Source organism: Rhodamnia argentea, chromosome 6 (assembly GCF_020921035.1).
Source record: "Rhodamnia argentea isolate NSW1041297 chromosome 6, ASM2092103v1, whole genome shotgun sequence".
Classification (NCBI taxonomy): domain Eukaryota; kingdom Viridiplantae; phylum Streptophyta; class Magnoliopsida; order Myrtales; family Myrtaceae; genus Rhodamnia; species Rhodamnia argentea.
The window spans coordinates 25,315,784-25,340,335 of record NC_063155.1 but is presented as its reverse complement, the minus strand read 5'-3'; the positions used below and the strand labels follow the sequence as shown (position 1 = coordinate 25,340,335).

General features: G+C 41.2%; 3 protein-coding genes across 4 annotated transcripts; 2 read left to right on the top strand and 1 right to left on the bottom strand.

The window, feature by feature from the left end:
* Positions 1–816: 816 nt before the first annotated feature.
* LOC115727067 (transcription factor IBH1-like) lies at positions 817–1,479 on the top strand. The gene has a single exon (XM_048280828.1). The coding sequence runs from the start codon at positions 913–915 to the stop codon at positions 1,183–1,185; it is 273 nt and encodes a 90-aa protein (XP_048136785.1). The 5' UTR covers positions 817–912; the 3' UTR covers positions 1,186–1,479.
* A 2,975-nt stretch (positions 1,480–4,454) lies between these two features.
* Positions 4,455–9,785, bottom strand: LOC115727311 (potassium transporter 6-like). 2 transcript variants are annotated; one of them, XM_030657503.2, is made up of 8 exons: positions 9,362–9,785; positions 8,767–9,256; positions 8,382–8,435; positions 7,035–7,295; positions 6,904–6,956; positions 6,208–6,331; positions 5,870–6,124; positions 4,455–5,698 (listed from the first exon to the last, which is right to left on the bottom strand). In XM_030657503.2, exons 1-8 carry the CDS (start codon positions 9,398–9,400, stop codon positions 4,635–4,637), a joined length of 2,340 nt encoding a protein of 779 aa, XP_030513363.1. In that variant the 5' UTR covers positions 9,401–9,785; the 3' UTR covers positions 4,455–4,634. The 2 variants fall into 2 exon arrangements, with proteins under 2 accessions (XP_030513363.1, XP_048136571.1); XM_048280614.1 differs by lacking the exon at positions 7,035–7,295.
* Positions 9,786–21,596: 11,811 nt separating this feature from the next.
* Positions 21,597–22,997, top strand: LOC115727508. Its single transcript, XM_030657731.2, has one exon. It carries the CDS (start codon positions 21,827–21,829, stop codon positions 22,802–22,804), a length of 978 nt encoding a protein of 325 aa, XP_030513591.1. The 5' UTR covers positions 21,597–21,826; the 3' UTR covers positions 22,805–22,997.
* Positions 22,998–24,552: the final 1,555 nt, after the last annotated feature.

Genomic DNA, 24,552 nt, shown 5'->3' with positions numbered 1-24,552 from the left:
GTCCCCATCTGGACAAGTGTGAGCGACTTTTGCCGCCGTCGCGATTCGGGGATTACGAGGAGAGGCCAGATCGGATGGCATCAACCCCGGGGCAAGGAGCGGCTGGCGTGGGCGCGCGAGAGAGCTGTCAGACACGTGCGCACTCCTCGGCGAGCCCCACCACGCGACGAAAACGGTTCGACGTCGTTTCACGGCACTACGTTAATGTGAAGGGAATGGTTGGAACATAGGGAATGTTGACTTGACACTTGATTTTTCTTAAGAGATCGAGAGCAAATGCTGCTTCTTCTTCTTCTTCTTTGTTTTAAAAAGCCATCTCATTAGTGAAGTGTGTTACTGGGAGGATACAAGTTTACAATAATATGTATTTATACTATTAATTCAATTGTTTATTCCATTATTCCGAGCCATATTTTAAGTTAGTGCAAAAAAAAATACAAATTTTTTTCTTCATTTTCATATTATATATTCCGCTATGTATATAGCAGAAACTGCTAGATTGGCAATATTGCCAGTTATTTTTTACCATAGAATGCTTTATGCAAAATACGTGCTAATGATGTGTGGATCTACGGTTGAGATTACACATTTCTTGATAGGATTGTCTAAGAAATATTTTCTTATAGTAAATGGTAAAATATATCATATGACCTTACAAAAGGAAACGACAAAGTTTTCCAAAGTTATATCAGCAGAAATAATAAACCCTAAGCAAGTAATATATGGGGCATTGAGCTCCGCGATCGACGATGATCACTCTCTCAGATGTGCCAAAAGACAGCATGGCTCGGCTCACATGGCCCGTCCTCGCGACTTCTCCACATTTAAAGCTCTCTCTCATCTCTCGTTCGCTCCACACCCCCCCCTTCTTTTGCGTTTTCCTCTCCCCTCTTTTTGTCTCTGCAGGTGAGAATGTCCACCAGATGCAAAACGTTCTCGAGCCAGCCCAAGCCGTTGCGCAAGCGAAGACCCGCGAGACGAGCACCGCCGCTGCCGCCATCGGCGTCATTGATCGCTCGTGATTTGACGGTCCTGATGAAGGTGAAGAAGCTGCAGAAGCTGATCCCAGGAGGCCGAGGGCTGCAGCCGGATCGCCTGCTCTCGAGAACAGCCGACTACATCCTGCACTTGAGGTCTCAAGTCGATGTTTTGCAAGCTCTTTCCAAGATTTACGGTCATAAATAAACCCATTATGATGTGCATTGTACATCCCCCATTTCAGCATAGTCAGCTGTTTATGGTACTGGTGTTGCTTTTTCCTCACCCATGTTCAAGGGGATATATATATAGTTATATGACATAAAAAGTGGTCCATCTTTTACAAGAACTTGGATACTCTCTCCCTTTTCTTTTTAATTTGCGCAAATGTAAGTTGTTCATTCAATCACCAATTATATACTATCTGGTTGCAATGTCTTCTGGCTATATACTCTTATTAGAATTGATTTTGAATATGCACTTTCTTCAAATTTATGTTCCGACGAGCCGCTTCTACATTAAGAATGACGAATCTCGTGTTCAATTTAATCCCCTTCTCTTCTTGTCTCCAAGAAGTTGCATTTCTAGGGTTTACTGTGCATCCTATATAGGACTAGGAACGTTGTTCATCCGGTTTATATGTCATTTTTATTCCTTGTTTTATAACAATTCTTGATCTCGGGTAGGTCGCTGGACAGGATATATTTTACCCCTTGGTGGAAGCTGAACAGGATATGATTATGGGGTTATGTTTTTGGTAGACCTTTTACTTATTTAAGACTCTCTACCAAAAGATGACATGCATGAATTAATATGCTAAGCAAGGCCATTTCATCTATCCTTCCCTTGCTATATGCAACTTTCCTTTCTTTTTAGTCCACTTCCATCTGTACATCTTTTTTTTTGTTGGGGGATCTGTAATCTCCTTCTATCTGTTCATGAAGTTGAGAATGCTTGGAGGCTGCCAACCTCGAAATCGAATTTAGACAAGTATGCAACTAGATTCCTAGGTCGAAATCATTAGTGACGACCATTGTCCGATCTACGGAGGAAAATTGTACTGGTGAACTCCAGCTTTGACTTGATGCATTATCTACTGCAAGAAGTGTTGCAATTACTGCTGTAGTGAGCCGTTTTACGACCTGATTTTTTCGGAGCTTAATGCACGAAAACAATGAGGGATTAGCTCAAGGAGTCATCATCGGTTTACCCGCTTGCTGAAACCTCTCTCCATAGCCGATTCATTTACATTTAGGCCTTTGTGATATGCAAGTTTGGCCTCAATTATGCATTTTTTTTTTTTGTGTAAGGCGAGATAGTTGACGCATGACTAACTATATAATACCGCATACGGACCGTATTCTTGGATTGTTGATCATCTTGTGTGCAACAGAATTTCAAAGATATTTTCAGTTCTCTCGTTTTTTTTGTTGAAGCCGCCTCCATAAGCTTGTCTTCCATGCCCCAAATATGACACCCCAGCACAATTTGATCCCTGGACACAGATTTTTTATACAGTTATGACTGCATAAAAAATGGAGTCAACTTCTGAGTACTCCTCTTAGAGCTTCTCTAATTGACAAATGCTCTTTTGACACTGAGCTAATGAGTTTGAACCGTCCGGTTTTTTCTTCTCGTTTCTTTTCTTGGGCTTAACCTAATGATTCTGCATAGATAAAGAGAGATCGGTACAGAGCGCTATCATTTCTCTGTATAGTTCTTGACATCGGGCTGTCGTCGTTCCCTTTCACAACCAAGTAAGTTGGAATCGCAGCATTATGGTTGGGAAGGAAAATGTGTTCTTTAGCTGGAATTTGCAATTCATTTTCCGAGAGGACTATGCACATGAAGTGATCACGCGACGTCATGAAGAAGAACGAGAGGAATAGCCTTCCTCGAATGATGTCCTTGAAGATGAGATTTCATTGATCTTATTCAAGAGTCAAGGCAATATCCGTACAAACGTGGCCAATGCATAGCTAAAAAGGAAGACAAGATTCGTCATTAAAATTAGGAGATTATGTGTTGGAATGCATGTGTAGATCAGGACGTCCGCTGAAGAATGATATGGGATTCTATGGAACTGAAAAGTTACGTCTGGATCGGCATGTTTGGATTGTTGATTTCATCGCAGATTGAGAATCGTCCGGAAATAGCGCATTGTAACGAATCAAGAGAAGCCGCCGCAGCAACAGGCGTCCTTCGCGACCACAACGGGCTCCTCATATCCCGGTTTGCGAAGAAATTCCATGCTCCATGAGCCTCAGTTGCCGAAACCCTAGCGCTGCGTGAGGGAATGGCGTTCTTGAAGCAAACGAGATCTCAGAAAGTGAAGCGAAGTGACATGCAAAGCACAGTAGTTGGCCTGAGCGTGGAGATAGAGTCGGATTGCTTATCAAGCGTGCAATTCATTATGGGCCAAAAGAAAAGCCCATGGGCTGCACAAATAGTGGTGGACGATTGCCGGACTTTGCTGGCCCATCTTACTGGAGTCTCCCTAGCCCATTGTTCTAGAAAAGCTAACCAGGCTGCCAACCAGGTGGCGAAAGCCCGGCGACTGGATTCCCTTGGCCCCAATTGGCTTACCAGACCTGCCCATCTACTTTGGTCGTTGCCTTGTTATGATTGTGAGCTCTATGGTGTTGTTTGTTCGAAGTTTTAATGAAAGTTCCACGTTTTTCTGTCACCCAAAAAAAAAGGGAATGTAAGGGTGATTCCAATTTTGTGATGTCTTGAGAAATCGTGATGGAGCTCTGGTTTGGTGCCTCAAGCCCAAATTGAGTATTGAAATAAACGATTAAGATTAACCAACATGTCGCGAATTAACATCGATCATAACATAGTTAATTAAAACTAAATGAATATGTCATTTATCATAATAGAATGATTCTCTCTTATTCTCATTATTTAATAAGTAGATGATCCTATCATAATCGTCAATTTACTTATGATGATCTGAACATTTAGAAGTGAAACTCTATATGATACACATTTTGAATATTGACTTAATTAGACCATTGATGATATATTAATTACCGAATTATAATGATCATTCGATCTTTTAATTTAGTTATTTACTATTTTGATACTTACACTACATCTAACTATTTATAAATTGCAATATCCTTCTAACAATTTTTAAAAAATACGACGACAAAAGTAATTAGACTTCGATTATCTACGATCAATAGGTGTCATGAGAACTTTTTATTATTCCTCACTTTAACGGTAAAACCAATCTTGAAATAACCACTTCATTCTGCAAAACCAAACTAGAGAATTACTATTCCATTGCCCTCCCAATCCCATTCAGGAGGGATCGAAACGCTGTGGCCTAAGTCAAACATGAGACCTAGTAACATCCATGCTGCGTTACTATGAAGATGCGCAAGCTTATACAACGTATGAGATCATCGAGCCATTTGAGAATTCCCGAAAATCTACACAAATAGCTTTTGTTCGGCCGTTTATGCCGATCACCATCGAGTCGCCCAAATAGCATACTCATTGTTTGCTCTCGCGCATTATTCGATCAAAACTGAACTGGATAGAAGAGTCGATTTTCCTTCTCTTTTTTTTTTCCCAGGTTTCCTTTTTTATCTTTCGTTTTGATATTGCACAATTCCTTATGTACATACATCTGAATAGTGGCAAAATTAAATAGGGTAGACCATGCCTACTTCCAAAGTCGAGGCATGAGGCGCGCTCAGCGCGTCCGCTGTGGGTGCCCTGCAATTTCTCCTCAAAAAGTCGTACCCTACGTTAATCACCATCTTCCTCAGAAAACTCGAACCTTGCTTCGCTCTCACGTATGAGTGTCCCAATATGTAGGCAACTCCAGCTTCCCTTGCTTCCGTCAGTTCTCGCAACTCGTCACGTGCTTCCACATCGATCTTTGGACTCTCTGGCATGATAAACCGCACTCTCTTTTTCCTTGGCATGATCGATGGTGGCGATTGTATCTCCCTCATCGATGATCCTGCGACTCCAACATCATCAATATCATCCTCGCTCATTTGAATCCCATCAGCATGGGTAGCAGAAGTCCCTACAACAGTCATTGTGTCCTCGTCCTTCGAGTTATCTACACTTGCGCTGCAGGATCCTGCATTTCCAGTGCGTACAAACTCGGCGACGCTACAAACCAAATCGTTCTCGAATTCCAAGTCGTCCTTGTGGATGTCCCTATATCCATACCGTACGATGCACCTATAGAGCCTGAACTCCCTGGGACCGATGCGGCCCACAAGAAACCGTTCCTCTGGCCTAACATGTGGAACGGGGACAGATTTAATGCAGAGAAACACTAGGACCTGATGAAAGGCTGGAAGATTGGTGACAAAATGGGAGAATATTGCCGGAATCCCTGACACAAGCTCCGTGTGGACTAACCCAATCCCACGCACACGTACAATGCCGAGGCTGGGACCCAAGCTCATTAGCCATTTGATAGAGACCTTGTTTTCAACATCGTACTCATACTTTTTGAGAGTGCCGTAGTGCCAAACACACATCACAATAAGGAAGATGAATGCCAGGGCAATCGGTACCCATGCTCCTTGAAGGAACTTGACAAGAGAAGCGGAGAAGTAGAGTGCTTCAATGGCTCCAAAGAAAAGTACAAACGCAATTGCGAGCACAAAGCTCTGATGCCAGCATAGGACGATGACTAGGGACATTAGACATGTGGTTACCAACATAACCGTTATAACTGCCAAACCTGCTCCGGGAAAAAAGGCGAATCAGTAACTCACTCAAAGCAAATTCTTGACATCTTTAAAACAACAGATGAAGCTGCAATACTCAAGTCGATTAGCTCGACCCAGTAGAAAATCAACCTAAGCGTGAAAATTTTCGAACATGGTGGATGGGGCTGATAATATATTCATACCTGATGCATTACCCAGCCGTTTAGTGTCTCTGAAACCAATAGTGACGGCCAGGCATAATACCATCAAGATCCAATTGATTTCTGGAATGTAAATCTGACCGTGAATTTTTGATGATGTATGCACAATTTTAACTCTTGGAAAGCAGCCTAGCGCAGAACACTGTTTAATAATTGAAAAGGTTCCAGTGATAATAGCTTGGCTGCCCACAACAGCAGCAAGTATGGCAATTCCCAGTACAGGCCATCTCAGTTTTTCTGGAAGGCAATTCAAAGTGACATTAGCAACAAAAATTCACCCATCATCCAAATTATTGCAGAGAGAAGGGATGTCTACCAACCTGGCACAGAAACATAAAATCCGATTCTGTAATCATTATCAATTACATGATGCTTAGATAGGTAGGCGGCTTGTCCCATGTATGCAAGAATCAGAGATGGATAAACCACAGAGGTGAACGCAATCTGCATGAAGTTTTAAACAAGTTTGTCAATACATCTGTTTTCTGAAGAGGAGTAGTAGTAAATCATTCACTATCAAGTTAAGAGATTTTAGTCCAGCAATTGGCATGCCTTTTTAAAGCACTGTCGGAAGATGAATGTTCATTTAAGTCCAGCAACTTAGACATAATGTGGATGAAACATCTGCTAAGAAATTGTGGAGGACGTTGAAATAAATGAGCCATGGACTATGGATTATGGAAACTTTCACAATTCGGGTATCATTTTCAAAGACAGCAAATGTCCACCCACCTATAGAAGGAGGTGTGGCATCACTGCATTTATACCATGTCAAGAACAGATGCTCTGCTTAGAACTTCGCCTCAAGAGCCAAAAACAAGTAGAGCAAGAAAATTTAACTGTCTCCATCGGAGGTTAATGGCCACCTAAACTATTGCTGACCTATGTGAACAAGCATTGTAAACCAATTTAAATGAAAGGACAACTTTTTCTTCATTTATCAACAATTCAACTGACAGTAACAGATGTAAAAGACAAGTTCTTACGAGTTACGTGAACACTTGCATCACACGTACCTGAATTGACAGTTGAGAAAAGTGTCCAAGATCGGCAAACATAGCTTCAGAACCTGAAATTTTGAGGTTCTTGTAAAAACTTGTTCCATCAGTGAAAGAAAGAACAAGTTAACTCAAATGCGCGAGCTTACCTGTTATACACAACAAAATCCCACCAAGGGACATCCAACCTCCCCGTTGAGTTTTCCTTAAGAACTTGTACATATAATACGGAGAGAGTGCTTGGTATACATGAGGATTCCAATGGAAGATATTGTATAAGCCTATGGCACTGATGCAGAAAAGCCATAGCACAACTACTGGAGCAAACAAGAAACCAACCCTGTGGGTACCGTAATGTTGAAGGGCAAACAAGCCTATTAGTATGACGCATGCAACCGGAACTTCTACATCTGCAAAACTGCCACACTTTCAGAAGGCAGAACAGACCAATTGCTTGCCAGCAACTTAAACCATGCTGCTGATGCTGATATGATATGCAGAGCAGTATGAAGCATTAGCCGAAATAATGTAATCATAACGGGACTATGTTAAGAGGAAACGAGAAGAATGGCAGTCTAAAATTTTCTCTTTTATTAGAGTGCCTTGAAGAAGCACAACCATTCGTGGTGTTGAACCACATTTACAGACCTGTAGGTAGGCCAACTCTTGCAAGACATCTAGTACCACAAAAATTGCGCAATGACAAGAACAGCAGAGCAAGGCTTACAACCTCAATAACCTTTTAATTATTTGGACAACCTTCAATCCTTGTAAACCTCTGTGAACATGAAAGAGAGGATCAATGCAATGAACAGACACGTTCCATCATAAGGTGATACTAGTGCATGGCCGCATTAGGCTATTAGCCAAAAGGATCAAGCAACATTTGCAATGCTGGGACAACTATTCTTCACGTTTCTCTCATCAACAGGAATAAGCAGGAGTAGTTTGCCGGAAGCCGGAAGGTAGCCGGTTTTGACATCATATGAGTACAGGGAATTAGAAAAGATATCAATGTTTCAAAACCCAGACACACAGGGAGAGAAGGAAGGAAAATAAAATAAAGGTAGTTTCAACACCTATTTCAGCGCTCCTGAGGTTCAAAAGAGATCCCAAATTGAAAGATTTAAAAGCTCCATGCACATTGTTGTCATTTCATTTTGAAAACTTAAGGAGAAGGCCTTAATTGAAGGACTGCACACGAAAGCTACAGTGTCCTAGCATTAGTTTGACCATTTCACCAAAAGTATCTCATAACTCCATACTTCTATAGATATAATAACGAACCAGAAAATGCCGTTCCCTGTTCAAGCTGGTGAAAATTCAATTTGCCACGTGGTCTAGAGCAATACTGATCATGCCGAATTCCTGTTCATGCACCCAGCCTACTTAATAATTTATGGGATTCTCAAGCCAATATGTGAAACTGCTGAACTAATGGTACCTGCCCAGAGTAATGATACAAGTACAAAGACTAAATAGAATAAAGATCTTACATTTGTGATGTTCCTTGGCCATTGACAGCTCGAGACCGGAGACCGCTGAAAATACTACATCAAACAGAAAGGGAAAAATTCATCAGTCTCTACAGCACCATAATCCCAACCCTGATCCATTAACGGAACGAAATAATGCCAAAATCGAGTTTTGTCCCTGAATCCAGAAAGACGGAGCCAAAGGGGGGAAAATCTTTAAAAATTTTGCCTTTAGAACAGGAAAAGAACAGTAGCTATAATCGCTTAATCTCCCGTAAATTGAATAAAATTCGAACAGTCGGCTCCAATCAAGTCGACTCCCAACTTCGAACTAAAATAAACCTCCCGAAAATCCCAAAAACACTGCTAGACTTGGACCGGACGATCGAACAATCACTTTCACTACCTGAAATAGACGGCGTGAGGACACCATCACCAATCACCATGCAAGTCCCGATCAAGGCCAAGACGAGCAAGAGCCTCTGCAACACCCGGCGCCTCTCCAGCGTCGACTTGAGCCTCGAACCGGAGCTCGTCTTCGGGGACAAGCCGACGCCGTCCTTTTTGTACTCGGAGAGCTCCTCGTCCACCACCTGGCAGCTCGGCAGCGGGTTGACCCGCGCGTGCCGGCACAGCAGGGAGTAGAGAGCGAACGTCCCACCCTCGCCGTTATCGTCGGCCCTGAGCACGATGAAGACGTACTTGAGGAGAGGCACGAGAGTGAGCGTCCAGAACACGAAGGACAGGACGCCGAAGATCTCCTCGTTCGTCTCCGAGTGGTGGATGTCCTCCGCAAACGTGCTCTTGTACACGTAGAGCGGCGACGTGCTCAGGTCGCCGTACACGACGCCGAGGCTTTGGTACGCCAGAACCAGCACCGACCTCCACGAAGCTTTCTGAATCACAGAAAAAAAAAATAAACAAATAAAAAATAGCTCTAGATCAAACATTACAGGACCGAAACTGAAACCGCGACTGCGATTGCACATTCCCGGCCATACCTTGGTCCGATTCTGATAAGCTCCGGTTTCCGGATCCATGGCGACCGGTCTCAAGCGAGGTTGTAGAAGCGAGGCGGAACCAGTACCATGTTTTCCCCCTCCGTATCCACCAAGTAGAGCCGAAATCGAAGAACAACCTCCACCAGAATGCGGGGAAACGGAACAATATAGTAATATATAAGACAGGAAAAGGTCTGACGCACAGAGAAAGGTCTGACGCACACAGAGATACGAAGGAAGGAAACAGTACAAAAATGGAGGAAAGCGAAAGGGGTCGATCGTCAATCAGAAGACGAAGAAGAGAGAGAGAGCGTGGGTGCGTGTAAGGAGCAGCCGGCAGTTGAACAACCCACCGTGGATCGGCGGAAGACAGGCGGAGCAGAACCAAAAAGCTCGCGGAAATGCCTCGCTGACGGCGACTGCAGGCTCGTATTTAAAATTTTTTTGCGGAGATCTTTTTATTCATCTGGGGGCGGGGGGGACGAGGGACAAGATGGGGGCAAACACTGAGTGAGGTGGTGAGTCCATCCGGTCGAGTTAATGGGTTTCCGTTTAAAAAAAAAAAAAATGGAACCGGTTTCAGCTGCCACTTGGCACTTGTGCTACACCTGTCGGTTTGGGCTTCAACGAAACCGCGCTAGGAGATGGAAAGCAGAAAAAAAAATAATAATAAGATTGAGCAATGCTTAGGCTTGGAAGTTGGAAGTGATTTATAAAATCGACTAGTGTCAATTTTGTCAATTTTTTTTCTTAAATATTTGAACTATTTGGATATAAATCAGTCAAATATAATCTCTCGAGCTCAACTGTACAATCAAATGATATTGAGCATATTTTTCATTTTTTCTCGAGAAACAAGTGGGCTATTTCTTTACAAAATTGTTATCGCGACGATTTTTATAATGCTTTTCTTCTTCTCTTTCAAATTTTCGAGTTTTTTTCTTTTTTTTCTTTTTCTAATGAAGGAGAAGAAAGAAAGAAGTTAACAAAGATCGAAAAAACTTGAAAAAATCGTTGGCATCGATCGTGTCACATACAACAATTAGTTTTGGTTAGATCACCACGTCAATGATTTTCTCGAACCGAAAAGATCGCATTGAGCACTAAATAGGCAAAAAATAGGAAAAAAGTACAGGACGGGCTCGGCCTCCTTATAATAGGCTTTTTATGATTTGCTGGATAATTGTTCCGTGCAAAAATGCACTGCCGTCGAGGTCGATTTGCCTAGAGCGATCTCGACCCGCCTCTCCTCGCCTCGCCTCGCCTCGCCTCGTTTCCGCCTCAAGCCCATGACGGGTTGTGCATGCATGCCCCAAGTTGTAGTAGTAGTCTCTAGATATCTCTAGCGCTTAAAAAAAAACAAAAACAAAACGACACCTAACCCCAACCAAGTCCACAAGGTGAAATAAAGAATGGGCCAACTCCCTGGGGGACGGGCAGCTTTCACTTAGAAAAGGACTCGTGATAAGGAGAAAGACGCAGTTCGGTTTATAAATGGATATTCTACTTCACATATGAGATCAAAACGAAATAAAAAAAAAAGGGAAAATTGAAAAGTGGGATAGCGTAAGCAAAGTCATCGACGCAAAGGCTGTCGGTTCTTTATAAAGTCGAACCGCCTTTACCAAAAAAAGAAGAAAAAAAGGGCAGATAAAAATAAAGGAAAATAACATAAATGGCCCCCAAAACTTTGACATCAAGTGTAATGCGATCAATGAATTTTAGCCCATTATGTAATGTGATCTCTGGACTTTCAATATGCTCAATGTGAATCCCGAACTTTTAGAATATATTCAACTTAGTCTATGAACTATAAGAAAATGTCCAATGTCGTTCCTAAACTTAAATTAATGGAAGGACTATATTGAATGTCTTCCTATAGTTCGAGGATTGAGTTTAACATATTCCAAAAGTTCGGAGAATATGTTAATCAAATTAAAAATTCAGAGACCATGTTGCACATTGAGCTAACGTTTAGAGACCATATCGATCAAATTAAAAATTCAAAAATCACATTATATGTTGAATTAAAATTCATGAGTTATTTGTATTGCTATTTCTAAAAGTAATACCACTGAGTTATAATAAGCCTTCAAATTCCTAATGGCTAAAGGCATTCCTGTAGTTTGACTACAGCCCCAAGGGGGGGTGTTCTGAATCGTGTGATAGGCTAGCGCTCATCTCTCCGCCGGGGTTCATGATAGGGCGTCGCGCGTCTTGCGTCATTGGCAAAATTCCGGATCACGTTTTCAACTCGTATGAGTCAGACGCGTTTGCACTTGGGCACGATTCTCTTTACGTCCTTCTGGATTAGTCCCCTCACCAAGCTCACCGTACGTCTTGATCTTGAATTGGCTCATGACCGGACCGAACCGACCGTTGTCGGCTCTACTTGGGAAAGCAGTTACGCTGAATACGGTCGTGGCGATTGACGACGCGCGTGATTTCTTTTCGGCAGGTTGTTGTTCCGTAAGCGAGTTGGGATTATGTTAAGATCGCATGCTCGGAATCCCACTCGAAGTCGATGGCAAGAGGGGATTTTAATAAACATGTGAGAAAACGTCATCAAAAACCTAAAATTATGTACATTTAGGCACATTAACATTAAACTTTTTTCGTGACACCAAAAAAAACCATTAATTTGTATCCGTGAACACATTTACTTCGAGATTTTTTTGTGACATCAAAAATTCCAAACTTTACTCCTGGCATCAAAAACTCTCAAATTTATAGGCATGTGACGTATTTATACCCTCGTTATTAAAGTTGTTTGAGAATTTCTTAAAATTTCCGCACCCACTTTCATTTCTCTCATTTATCATCCTTCTCCCAAACAGAGCATTATTTACTCGCATGAATCTAATCCGCCTCGTCACGTATCACTAATATTGTGTCCCCCACAAGCTATAGACTACTCGGACCAATATTAACCCTTACTTTATAAAACATCAACGCTACCTCGATGCTAGTGAGACTTTCATTTGGATGGAATAGACAAACGGTTTCCACAGGATCGGAATAGCAGCTTGCATGTATATTTTGGCTAGTATCAATATAGAGGTGAACGGTTTCGAGTTCTTTTCGGGGTTTGCAATGAACGAACCCGTCGGAATCGATTCCCCATTTTTTGGAATATGGAACTAACCCTCAACCTAGAACCGGGGTCGGTTGTATAATCTACCTAGATTCTATATGTATTCTTAATTGAACAATTGTACTGAATTATCACCAAGAATGACCATCGTTTGCTATTACAATTTACCGACCATAACTTATATTTAGACAGACGAAAAATATGAAGTATTAATAAAATAAAAGTCTTAGCGATGAATATCGCCGAAAATATAAGCTCATACTAATGGTTTCAATTTACATACTATCATAAAATGCCATGGAATATCGCAGGATTAAGACTTGTTCCTAAAACCTACCCATCAGAACCGATTTCCCGATTTTTTGAACTTGAAACCTACATACCCTAGAACCCGGAACCTACCTTGTTTCCACTGATTCAGTTCTTCGATTTATGATTCTGTCCTGGAAACATGCTCATCCAAAGTACCATTTGTTACCGTCAATGAATTGGCAGAACATGAAGACAACTACTCTTATATTACCGAATCTCAATTATTAGAGCAATAAATGCCTCCACATGCTTGTATGGATTTTAATCGCCTGGTCTAGGAAACCAGTTAATACTTTTGCAATAGATGGCTCTGTTTATTTCACGAAAAATGCGATGTTTTCGAAAAATATTTTTCGGGAAGTAATTTTTCATGAAAATGATAATATTTTTCTGTGTTCGGTTGAAACCCGAAAATAAATTGAAAACTGTCTTCCTTCGTTTGGTAAGGGATTTTTTTATATATAAATTTGATTTTTTGCGTCGTCTTTTAGTTGAAAATTGCTGATGTGGACTCGGCCGTCATACGTGGTATGGTTGGCACTAAAACGAATGTCGGCCATGGCGACGGCGGGCGACTAGCCAAAGATGAGGCTAAGCCTTGCCCCTCTAGATCCGGCGAGCCCGAGCTCGTTGGCCAAGGGCGAGGCCGGCGACCCATGAAGGAAGAAATGAAAGAAAAAAAGAAAAGAAAACTAAAAAGTTATAAACAAATGAAAATTCCAAAAATAAAAAGAAAAAATAAAGAAAAATTACAAAGAAAAGGAATGTGAAGTTAGGTAGGGAGGAAAGAGAAAGGAAAATGATTTCTCCTTTTCAAATAAAAAAACTATTTTCCCCACTTTTAGAGTTGCTTTTTCCATTGACGGAAAATATTCCCTTGACTAGTTTTATTTTTTGTGAATTGAATGCCGGCGATTTCAAAAAACAAGTTTTAGAAGTTATTTTTTTATGAAATGAATGGAGCCTCTTCGGCATTACCGAAGAGATGAACGGATTAGAAAATGATAGATGAGAGCGAATGTCTAGTACGGGCGAGAGCGGCTATCTTTGAGACATTTTCCTCGAAAGTAAGATAATCGTAGGTAATTGACATTTTGACCATTTAAATCTCGTGGTCTCGCGAACTATTCCGCATTTTCGCCGCCGTACGGACCGACTTCGGAAAGCGAAAGCGAGAAGAAAGTGACTCTTATCGTAACTATAATTACTGCCCGATGCCGAGCCGCCGGGGCGATTGATTTGGGAGGGGATGAGCACGCGATCAGATGTTGCGCAATGTTAAGAAAGCTGTCGCTTTGGGAAGAGCTTTCAGCATTAGGTAAAAAAAGTACGAGCAGTTAAGATCGAGCTCGGACATTTAAAATTGAGATCACTCGGTGTGTTCGGTCGAGGTCACGTAACATTAGGCTGTCCTGATTCGAATTTTACTTTATTCATGTATCTAGCTGTCTTTGACTCTCGAGGTTGAGAACATGGGGGTCGTCCTCCCTAGCCGACCAAACCCTAAGCCCAACATTTAGCATGCGATTCGACCAAAAAAAAAAAAACATTTAGCAGGCGCGATCATTAATTAATTAATTAAAATTGATTAAACTAGCGTTTTGCGTACTAAAAAAAAAAGTTGTTGTGAGGTCGCTTTCGTTCGAGCCTAAACGAAAGCTCTCGATCATGAACTGGAAGTTGCGTATCAGGGCAATCCACATAGATTAATGGGCATATAAATGCGACACTTGTACGGTTCATGACTTCGCGGGTCCTTTTCTTATTGGATTATCATCGGAGACTCTTCGCGGACCATCGCCTCACAGTCATTCGAGTCTACACGGAGGCCGTCGGTCGCTCATCGAGAATTGCGTATAAATGCGATCCATGGCTATTAGTGGGTTTTGTGTGGATCAATGAACAGGAATTACCGTGAAAGTCACTCAGTTGAATGTGTTCACTTCGCGTTGCGGGGCGCCTCCAGTGCGACCTACCAATTTTTCTGCTGGCTATGATTTCAAAGGGCGACGATGCTTTTGCACTTGGACGGTATGGGGGCAATTGGGTAGGTGAGAATCGAAGGGAATTGATGTTAGCAGTTGTCATTCGACGATTAAGAGTCAACGAGGGGATGGGGCGCAGCGTCTGGCGAAGTCAAAATCGGACGATACCGGAAAAAGAGGGAGGCAAATCAATTGCACTGTCCGAATCCAAAGGACTGTTCGCGACGCGGGCCACTGAAGAGTTTCCGATCACAAAATCTGTTTACCCGGGGTTTTCTCTCACTCCCTCCCTGCCGCCAAACCAGCACTCCCTCTATTGAAGAACGTCCCTTCGTCTTCCCTCTTTTTCTCCGGATCCTTATCTATTTCCTTATCTCTCCGTTTTTGAGAATTTTCAAGACTTCTTAGCCGTTTTCGCAACTCTCTAAACTTCCTTTCTTACCGCGTTCAACAGCTCGTCTCCCGATTTAGAGTTAAATTTAAATTTGAGAATTTTTCTATACCGATCTGGATATAGATCTTGAGTTTACAAGATGTTATTTGCCCTTTTTCAACATATTAGTGTTATTGTTATCTTTGTACGATAATAGTACTGGAAACGCCTAATCTGGACGTGCATCTCCTTTTGATAAAACCATTGCTACAAATGAAGATTCCGGTGTATACTCATCGCCGATGATGATACGAGTTTCGGTGACCGGATGCTAATTGTGCTATGACCTTATGACAAATCCGTTCTTGTGAAATGAAGGAGTTGCTGCATCCAAATTGATTTTTTTTTTTCAGATTTCCGTGTATATTTCTATTAAGTGAAAAGAAAATTTTCTTTGACAAACAAGAAATAGTTTCCGAGCTTAAGCATGGTGTTGTTATTGGATGTATCAACCCTTCTCTATGGGAATAATAACACGTATAGTTTATTAATTTTAACCCAATATATAATGTGATTTTTAAATTTCTAATTTGTTCAATGTGATTATGGAACTTTGGTCCAATATACAATGTAGTCCGTTAAATTTTAATTTGTTTAATATGGTCCTTGAACTTTAGCCCAATTTACAATGTCGCCCCTGGGCTTTTAATTTGTTTAATGTAGTCCATAGACTTTTAGTACATATTTGATGTAGTCCAACCGTATGAAAATGTTCAATGTTGTCTTCCCATTAATTCAAGATCGTGGAACACACTAAACATTTTCATATAATCTAATGATTAAAATGAACATCATATTGCACATTGAACTAAAATTCAATGACTACATTGAAAAACTTAAAATTTTATGGACCACGTTAAACAAAAATTCAAGAACCATTTGTGTCGTTTTTCCTTCTCTTTAAGTAAGTACTTGGTAAGCATATAATTAAAGATCTTCTATTTTCAAAACAATTATGAAATTGATATCCAGACTTAAGTCAATGTATTGATATTTCTAGACCTTCTTTTCCTTTGATTATTTGCTTAGTGCTCTAAAAATACTATTTAAGTAAAATATTCCAAGTCTGACTCCGTTTGTTTTGAATGTTTTGGAAAATATATTCCTAAAAAGGATCAATTATATCGTCTACAAAAATGAATGAATGAAAAATATTTTTATCGTTAACAAAAATATTCACAGATAATTTGTTGTTGATAACGAAAATAATTTTCATTGGTTGATTAATTAAGAGATACAAGCGATCGTTTTTCAAAAAAAAAAATTCAAATCATTCGTTTTTCGCTAAACAAATGAAACTTAAAAGTACATCAAGGGGTGTCCGAGTAATTAGAGGATAATCATATTGCAAAGAAGAAATCATTCCTCCGACCCACCTCTCTTCGGTTCCTATTTTCTCTACCACTCCAAGCTCCTTCTCGATGGAGGAAGACTCCATCTTCTCAACTTTAATTGAGATTTTCTCTCCCAATCTAATATGGCGTATTCTATTATTTTTATCCAGTTTTTTTTCTTTGCTCTCTGCTGATGTTCTTCTCCACTCGTTGGATGTATGTTCTGTTGTAATTAATGAGTTAATGGATCGATGAAAGTGAGTAAAACAAGATATGTCTCTTTGATTCACCTATCTCTTGAATTCATGAATCGTTTGAATTTCACGAACTTTCAAACAATATAAATTGATTTGAACTATTCTTCATTTGGAAGAGATTCGAAGAAAAATACCTCTCGTCTTGCCACTTCAATTTTTTTCTCCGAGTGTACTGCTTTTGAAAAGTGCTCGATGTAGTCAAGTTTGCATAGTGCCGATTCAAACGCGTTTGAGATGTTGCATCTCGAAAAGCATAGTTTATGAAGCTGCTTAACACCGTTAACAGAAACTAATCACCTTAAATAGGTTTGGTTAGTCGTACCTTACATCATGTGTAGTTCTATTACAATTTTAGCAATCGTGCAATTTCAAATTTGGTTGGTAATAGTATCCTCTTTTACTCATTGACTTGGTGATTATCGTTTTCTTAGTGTTATTATTTTTCTATCTATAACAAGCAATTTACGTATATTTTTCCTAATATGTTACTTTATTTTCCAACATGTTTCGCTTTCATCGTTAGGAATCAATGCTACTTCGGATCCTCCAAACCAAGAAGTTCGACAAGATCGAGGAGGAGCACAGTGCGTTCATGTTGCACTAGAAGCGGTTATACGACAAGTCGTAACTATTGGAGAAAGAGATTACGATATGTGCTCATTATTTATGATGATGCAAGATTCAACGATCCACCACCGTTCGTTTTGCTTTGACGCCGAGACTAATTTCTTATCGTGGGATTAGAGCATGCTCATCACAACAGCTTGTACTTTACTGTTCTACTTTTCCGTATGAGATGCAATGCCCGCTTTCGTTGAAAACAAAAGAAAAGAAAAAAAATTCATTGGTTTCGGAGCTGAAAAAAGCAATATCGTCGTACTCACAACTTAGCTCAAATCGAACCGACTCACTCTGGCTCAATCGGATCTCTCGACCGAACTGTTGCACACCCCTCCATTTTAGACCCACTACTGCTACTAATCGATCGTATTCATACATCCCCAATCCCCATAATGCCCGTGCGACAGGCACGATTCGTTCTCGTCATCTTTTCAACCACAAGTCTAATTCTCACGAATTTTTTTTTTCCTACGAAAATGAGCCCCGACCGGGTCAATTTAGACCCACGAGTAGGAGACGAGCAACTAATTGACGTTTCTAATTTCGGGTCCTTTTCGTCGGACCTGAATCCGATCACGTACCTGAGTCGTCGACTGGCGGTCACTTCTCTCGCGCTCTCTAACGCTCGGTCAGTGTCTGCTTTTTGATGCGATGCGGGCCACCACCAACTCGTGTGTATCTCGTTCAGAAATTGAAAGTGGCACGTGGCGGGGATCATTCCGGATCTCCAAACCAATTGGCCGTCGTTTAGCCAAGCTTCATTCCTGTGCAGCCCACGCTGGCTTGTCTTGTACGTGCGACAAACGTCTCATTATTTCGATTTGACCCATCGAGCGGGGACAAGAGAATCCGCGAAAAGGGGGTAGCGAATATTAGGTGTGTTTATTTGCTGTTTAAACCGTTTTTTCGGCCGACTTAAAAACATCATCCAAACTTTACAAAATTATGTTACAAACCAGTGTTTATACGTGTTACAACTTTTCCAGTATTTCACATTAAGCAATTCATAGCGTTTGTGTTTTCATGTATGCACGCAAATTACCAAGAAAGGAACTTAGAAAAGAAATAATTTTTTTTAACATCATTTAATTAGACATCGGTGAAAATTTTCAAATGAGTGTACGGAGTGCCCTCATTTTCTCAAATAAAAGATTGAAGTGAATTTTGTTTCAAATAAGAACTTGAATTACAATCGTTATTTCAAAGAAGTGCTTGACCGAACAGCATTTTCGTCATTCACTTTTTTGAAATATTTTTTTCTTTTGCTATTTTCCTCCCTTTTTTCTTTTTCTTTTTCCTCTCCCCTTCTCCGGTCATTGCTGGCCTCGGGCGAGGCGATGGTGAGGGCTGCCCTCGCTCGGGCCGGGCGGGTGAGGGCGACCCTCGCTCGACACCAACGCCTCCGCCAATGGCCCCTAGAGGGAAGAGGGAAGAAAGAAAAGAAAAAGAAAAGAAAAGAAAACAATTCAAAAAAGTAAAGGACGAGAATGCTCTTTGGTCGGGCACTTCTTCGAAATATTGAGGGCACTTCATATCATTATTTGGCACAATATCCACTTCAGGCTCTTATTTATGAAAATAAGAGCACTTCAAACTCTTATTTTCGACAAAAAAAAAGCCCTTATTTTTTTTTCTCCCTTTTAAATGCATGTTATTGATAGGTTGTGGGGAATCACTTCTCCATAAATTTTTTAATCTAAAAATAAATTTGTTAGCAAAAGTTTCAAAGAGGGAAATTGATGTAGGTGCCTTTTCTAATGGTGAACCAATGGATAAAAGAAGCATTCACATACGAGTAACAAAAATGGTTCAGCTCCTAGTTTCTGCCTTTTGGTTGTTTCGGTCTTGTTTGGCTAATAAGTCAGCCAGCTCGAGCAGACCATACTACAGTTTCCCGCTAAAACAAAAACAGCAATTTAAATTTCGATGATAATAATAATGATAATTATAATCATAAGATGTCTTGATGTATTTGGAAAAGGAGATAAAAGACCAAGCAATTATCAACCACCTTTTCGCCGACCATTATTAATAAACCGGTTCCATATTCTCATAATCTCATTATTATATAATGATGTGCGTGCAAATATCTTCTGCTTCCCGACCAACCCACTTTTTTAAAAGCCGGATCGATTTGATCTTAATGGTAATTTAGATTGCAATAGAAAAGGTCTCCATCGCAGCAGATCTTTCCCGAAGCCTCGTGCTTCTCTGTCCTTCCTTTTATGGTCGAGTTAAATAGATCGAGATGATTCCTAGCAGAGTTTCGCCATATAACGCGTCAATTATAACGGGTAATAGAACCGTGCCTTGTTAAAATTAGGTCAACTGCTAGCAACTATTCCAGTTCGATGTCTAATTAATTCGAGAATAACCTTTGGGAAGTAGCGGAAATTTTATAGAGCCTAGCATGTTAGCTCCGAAAAGGTCAGTCGAAGGTTAGATTACTGGAATCGGGGATCGAGAGCGAAGAGGTTGACTAGAGACCGTGCCCCTTAATTATTGGCCGATATCATATTATCATGGCATTGCCGGGTCTTACCTAAAGGCCTATCAAGAAGACATTTCTTGTCATCTTAACGTTGTCGACGGCTCGTTTTGGTGAGTGAAAATACCGGCGCCATCTCTTGGGTGCGTCGAGACTCCTCCGAGAAGTTGATCAAGGGGTTCGCGAGTGCAGTGCAGGTCCGATCGTACCTCCATGCCCAAACACTAGCTTTGCTGAAGGCTTTGAGATGGGTTTGAGCGCTTGATTTGTACTGCGTGGGAGTGGATTCAGATAGTTCGACTTTAGTCGATATACTCCGTGCTATATATCAAGTTTGTTGGGAAGTCCACTCGCTTATCATAAAGTGCCACCGGCTACTTATAAGTTATTAGTGTAAAGAACCTTCGTTGGGCCTGTTGTGCAAGAACCCAACTTAAGATTTGCAGATTGGGTAGAGAGAGCCCAAGCCCAATATACCCTACCACTAAACTGGGTCTCCAGTCCCCCCGAGACCTTTTGAAATTAATTGTGCTCTAAAACCCACTTAGAGTATCTTTCAGCTTTCATTTTAAATATGAATGAAATGCACTTATTTCATTAAAAAAATAAAAAATAAAATGGAACTAGGATTGTTGTCTGATCTATGCAACTATTACACTTTCTTTTTAGAAAGAATTTATTACTACCATGGTAGTGTTGGATTGGGCATTCTTGGGATGGGCCTCTTAGTTCTTCATACCTTGATGGTCATCAAGGCCCGCTAATCTCTCGGACACATGAATTGCTCGGCTATTTATCATCAACGTTCTACTCTGCGCGAGTTAGGTCCATCACCGCCATTGATCACATAGTTTCTGTAAGAGTCATCCATCATGAATGGACGTAATCAATGGACTCGGGTTACAATACAAGTACTTTTTTTATAGGATTGATGTCGCACGAACCCAACCGCCTTTGTGTTGCCCAAAATCGAGCGGCAGCACAGTGCCAACGCTCGTCCGATGGGTCGTTGGTTCAGGGTCAGTACTACTTCTCACGATGAGGTCGGCTTGGATCATTCCCGGCTGCACTACACCAGAGCAACTTCATGGTAAAGAAAATAAATAGACAACCCATAATTTTTTCAATTTCTCTCAGACCAAATCATTGTATTGGCATGACTTCTTATTATTCTACTAAAGTCAAATGATTTGGCTGGTTCATTAATTTGATATATCCCAATTTGTTTTTGTCTGAGATATACATCTCAACAACTTGGGACCACAAATCATAGTTGGTGCCGTTCAGCTGGATGGTAATCCGAGTTGCTGAAAAGTCATCGTTCGGTGTCAGGTTCAATGTCAAAATTGATTTCATCTTGGTCGTCAGATCATCAGGGATCGCTGCTGCAGAAGTGTTTTCGTTGCGTTCCTAAGGTGTCACTAAGCCGGTTTATTCTTATATATGGCTATTGATCACATCTAAGGTCAGGATCACTGCTCTGATACCATGTAGAACAGAGGAGGTTTCAGAGGAATAATCATTCATCTCTTTTTTCATATTAATTTCTTTCCGACGAATGATACTCGAGCATATATTAACCAGACACCCTATTCTAGGCTAAATCTAAGACCGTCCCTACAAATCAGGAAGTATAACAGGTAACAAATCATTCTACAAACTTTCTATTCGGGCTATAATTTACAACTCACGCCAACATTATCTAATCAGTTCGGGTTAGTTAGCATCAATCAAACTTCAACAAAAAACATTATATTTCGACATTGCAATGCCAGCTGATCTCAGAACCATTTTATTTGCTGCTTCCTAGTTTTCGCGTTGAAGGTGACGCAGCACCAACCCAATCATCACTTCCTCTTTTCATTTGGAATTCAACCACTAAAGACTCGCAATAAACAGAAGGTGTTTGAAATTGTGGGCATAGGACAGCAAGCAGCCGAGATGATGGAGAAGAGCAATCCCAGAATCAGGTGGGACAAGTCGACTTACCTCCACACATCCGATATGATCAAATTGGCCATTAGGCTCGCATACCGGAACCCGACGTTTGCCGTCTTCTCGGTCCTTGCGTCCCTCCCGCTGTTCCTCATCATGCTGACCCACGAGCTGGCCATCCATTGCATCTTCGCAGACGCCTCGTCCCGGCTGAGGCTCGTGTCGTCCTACTCCAGCCAGAGGCTCCACATCGCCTCGGGATTGATTCAGGAAACGTTGGTCAAGTTCCTCCAAGCGAGCCTCCTTTACTCGGTCCCTGCTCTCCTGCTCAATCTCCTGACCGCGGTGACGACTGTTCATTCTTCGTCCACCATCTTCGCTGAAGGCCGATCGGCTTGTCTCCTGGACATGTTGAAGGACTCCATCAACAAGACTAGGTGGAAGTGGCCTCTGATAACTTCCACTCTCGTCTCGTTCTACTCCCTTGTCTCTTGGGTCTGCATCGTCTCCTGGGGCGGCATCGGCAGCTTCTTCGCGTCGGGGAAAGCTTTGCATCTAAGTATATGGGGTCTAATCTCGGTCGTAGCCATGGCCAAGTGGCTGGAGTACCGAGCCGTGTGGGACGTGGCGATTGTCCTTTCAATATCGGAGGACAAGGGCGTGTTTGAGGCGTTGTCGACTGCGTCGAGCATAACCAAGGGCAGTAGAATCAGAGGGTGCGTGCTGATGTTGCTGAACTTCACCTGGTGGTTTGGACCCGCGGTCTTGGGCTTCTACGTGAGACGGAGGTGCTCGGCACAATCCACGTACGCGGTGGCAGTGGCAGTGGCAGAGGCCGGGTTGGTTTGCGCGGGAAAGGTGGTGAAGTGGGTGGTGTGCGTGGTATATTGCCATGACTGCAAGAGGAGATCGAGCAGAGGCAAGGTTGTCTTGGAAGGTGGAGAGGGAGAGCACGCACTGCTGCTCCGTACAGTTTCTTCGTGAAAGTGTTGCTGCTATTTCTTGCTCCTCCTTTGAAATTGAACAGAGATGTTATCAGAGGTAGCCTTTTTTTTTTTTCGTCGTTTCGCGACTAACTAATGCATGTAAATTGAACAGAGATGAACGTTTAGAACGTGCCAAACCCAAAATTGCTTTTGTCTATTTCCTCCTCAATCGAAATCTGGAGATTTCAACATTCTAACGTCCTTATTTGTCGTGAAACACAGTTATTTCGTTGAAAATTCAGTTACTTGTTTCTCAATATCGATAATATAACAATTGCAAAAAATGCTTTTCCAATATATGGTATATCAGATTCGACAAAAAATGATAATCTGTACGATGGAGATAATCTTGCGTGTCTAATCACAAATGAAAATAACCTTGATAACATGATGGTTAGTTGAATGGAATCGAACGATGTAAGAGAAACCTTATATCAGAGCATAGACCTAATCCACATGTTGGAGGCCGCTTAAGCCCATTGTCGGGTGGAAATTCAAAGTTTGACATTATGGGAAAAGCATTTTATGTGCTAGTGATATGACTGATGTGGTGCAATCGGTCGATCATATTGTTCAGATGATTTGTTAGCGATCTACCTTGGGAACTAATCACGGTTGATACTCTAACATTAGTTGTGGATTAGGTTGTATCGAAAAATGACATTCACTATACTTAGATAGTCATAATGTGTTGCTAGAGACCGCTTATGACTTGTGAGTCCAAAAAGGTTTTGAACACACTGCTAATGTTTAGTGAATCTACGGGGTTGCGTACAATAGCAACCTGAGTTCATATTTTCTCTACGCCTTAATCTACTTAATAAGTAGATTTTAATTTATTCTTATATTCTAAATATTTATGCGATCGTGCATGTTATGAGATAACGATTAGTTACACGATTCGAATAGACGGTTTGGCGTGCCCGAATCGCCCGGCCCCGCTTCTTTTGTTACACGTAAATATTGAGGCTATATATAGTCAATTATAACCCCTTGAGACAGGGGAAAAATTCCCCTAGAGATGCCTCATAGTATTAAAAAAGTCATATTCCGAACGAGAAAAAGACAGAGAATCGTTTTCTGTTCTTAGATCTTTGAGAAAATCTCAAAGATCAAAGGCAATCAAGCAAGAAGAGCTCTAAGATTTGTAAGCTAGCACTTGAATCGTTCGTGTGTGTAGATACCGGTAGAGGCGCAACACTTGGGATGCTAATCCAGACACAATCAATTATCAATTTATCTTCGATCCGCAAAAGATACGTCTTGAACTCTTATTGATTTCAATATACGCATGGATCCTGTCTAGGGTTTCCGTTTATAAATATATTTCGCTGCGTTTTTGGGATGCTAATCCAGACACAATCAATTATCAATTTATCTTCGATCCGCAAAAGATGCGTCTTGAACTCTTATTGATTTCAATATACGCATGGATCCTGTCTAGGGTTTCCGTTTATAAATATATTTCGCTGCGTTTTGACAATCTCGAAACCTCTTCATGATGTACTTGTCATCCTATACGACACTTAAAATTTAGAATTACTGACCTTTAATTTACTTGTTGTATCCCGACACGTGTCTCTGCCACCCGGTGTAACTACTATCAAGTAAAAGTTTTCCAATGTATGAGGTGGGTCGTTGCGTTCCTGAATCGTTATTTGCAGTAGTATATAAGCAGAAAAAGGTTGCCAAAAAAAGAAAAAGAAGCAAAAAGAATTGGAAGAACAGAGAATCAAGGTAAGGGAT

Coding starts and splice junctions, on each gene's coding strand:
- LOC115727508 (XM_030657731.2), top strand. CDS start 21,827: ATGATGGAGAAGAGCAATCCCAGAATCAGGTGGGACAAGTCGACTTAC.
- LOC115727311 (XM_030657503.2), bottom strand. CDS start 9,400: ATGGATCCGGAAACCGGAGCTTATCAGAATCGGACCAAG. Junction 9,257..9,361: donor CTTATCAGAATCGGACCAAG/GTATGGCCGGGA, acceptor TCTGTGATTCAG/AAAGCTTCGTGGAGGTCGGT. Junction 6,332..6,903: donor TTTCTCAACTGTCAATTCAG/GTACGTGTGATG, acceptor AACTTCATGCAG/ATTGCGTTCACCTCTGTGGT.
- LOC115727067 (XM_048280828.1), top strand. CDS start 913: ATGTCCACCAGATGCAAAACGTTCTCGAGCCAGCCCAAGCCGTTGCGC.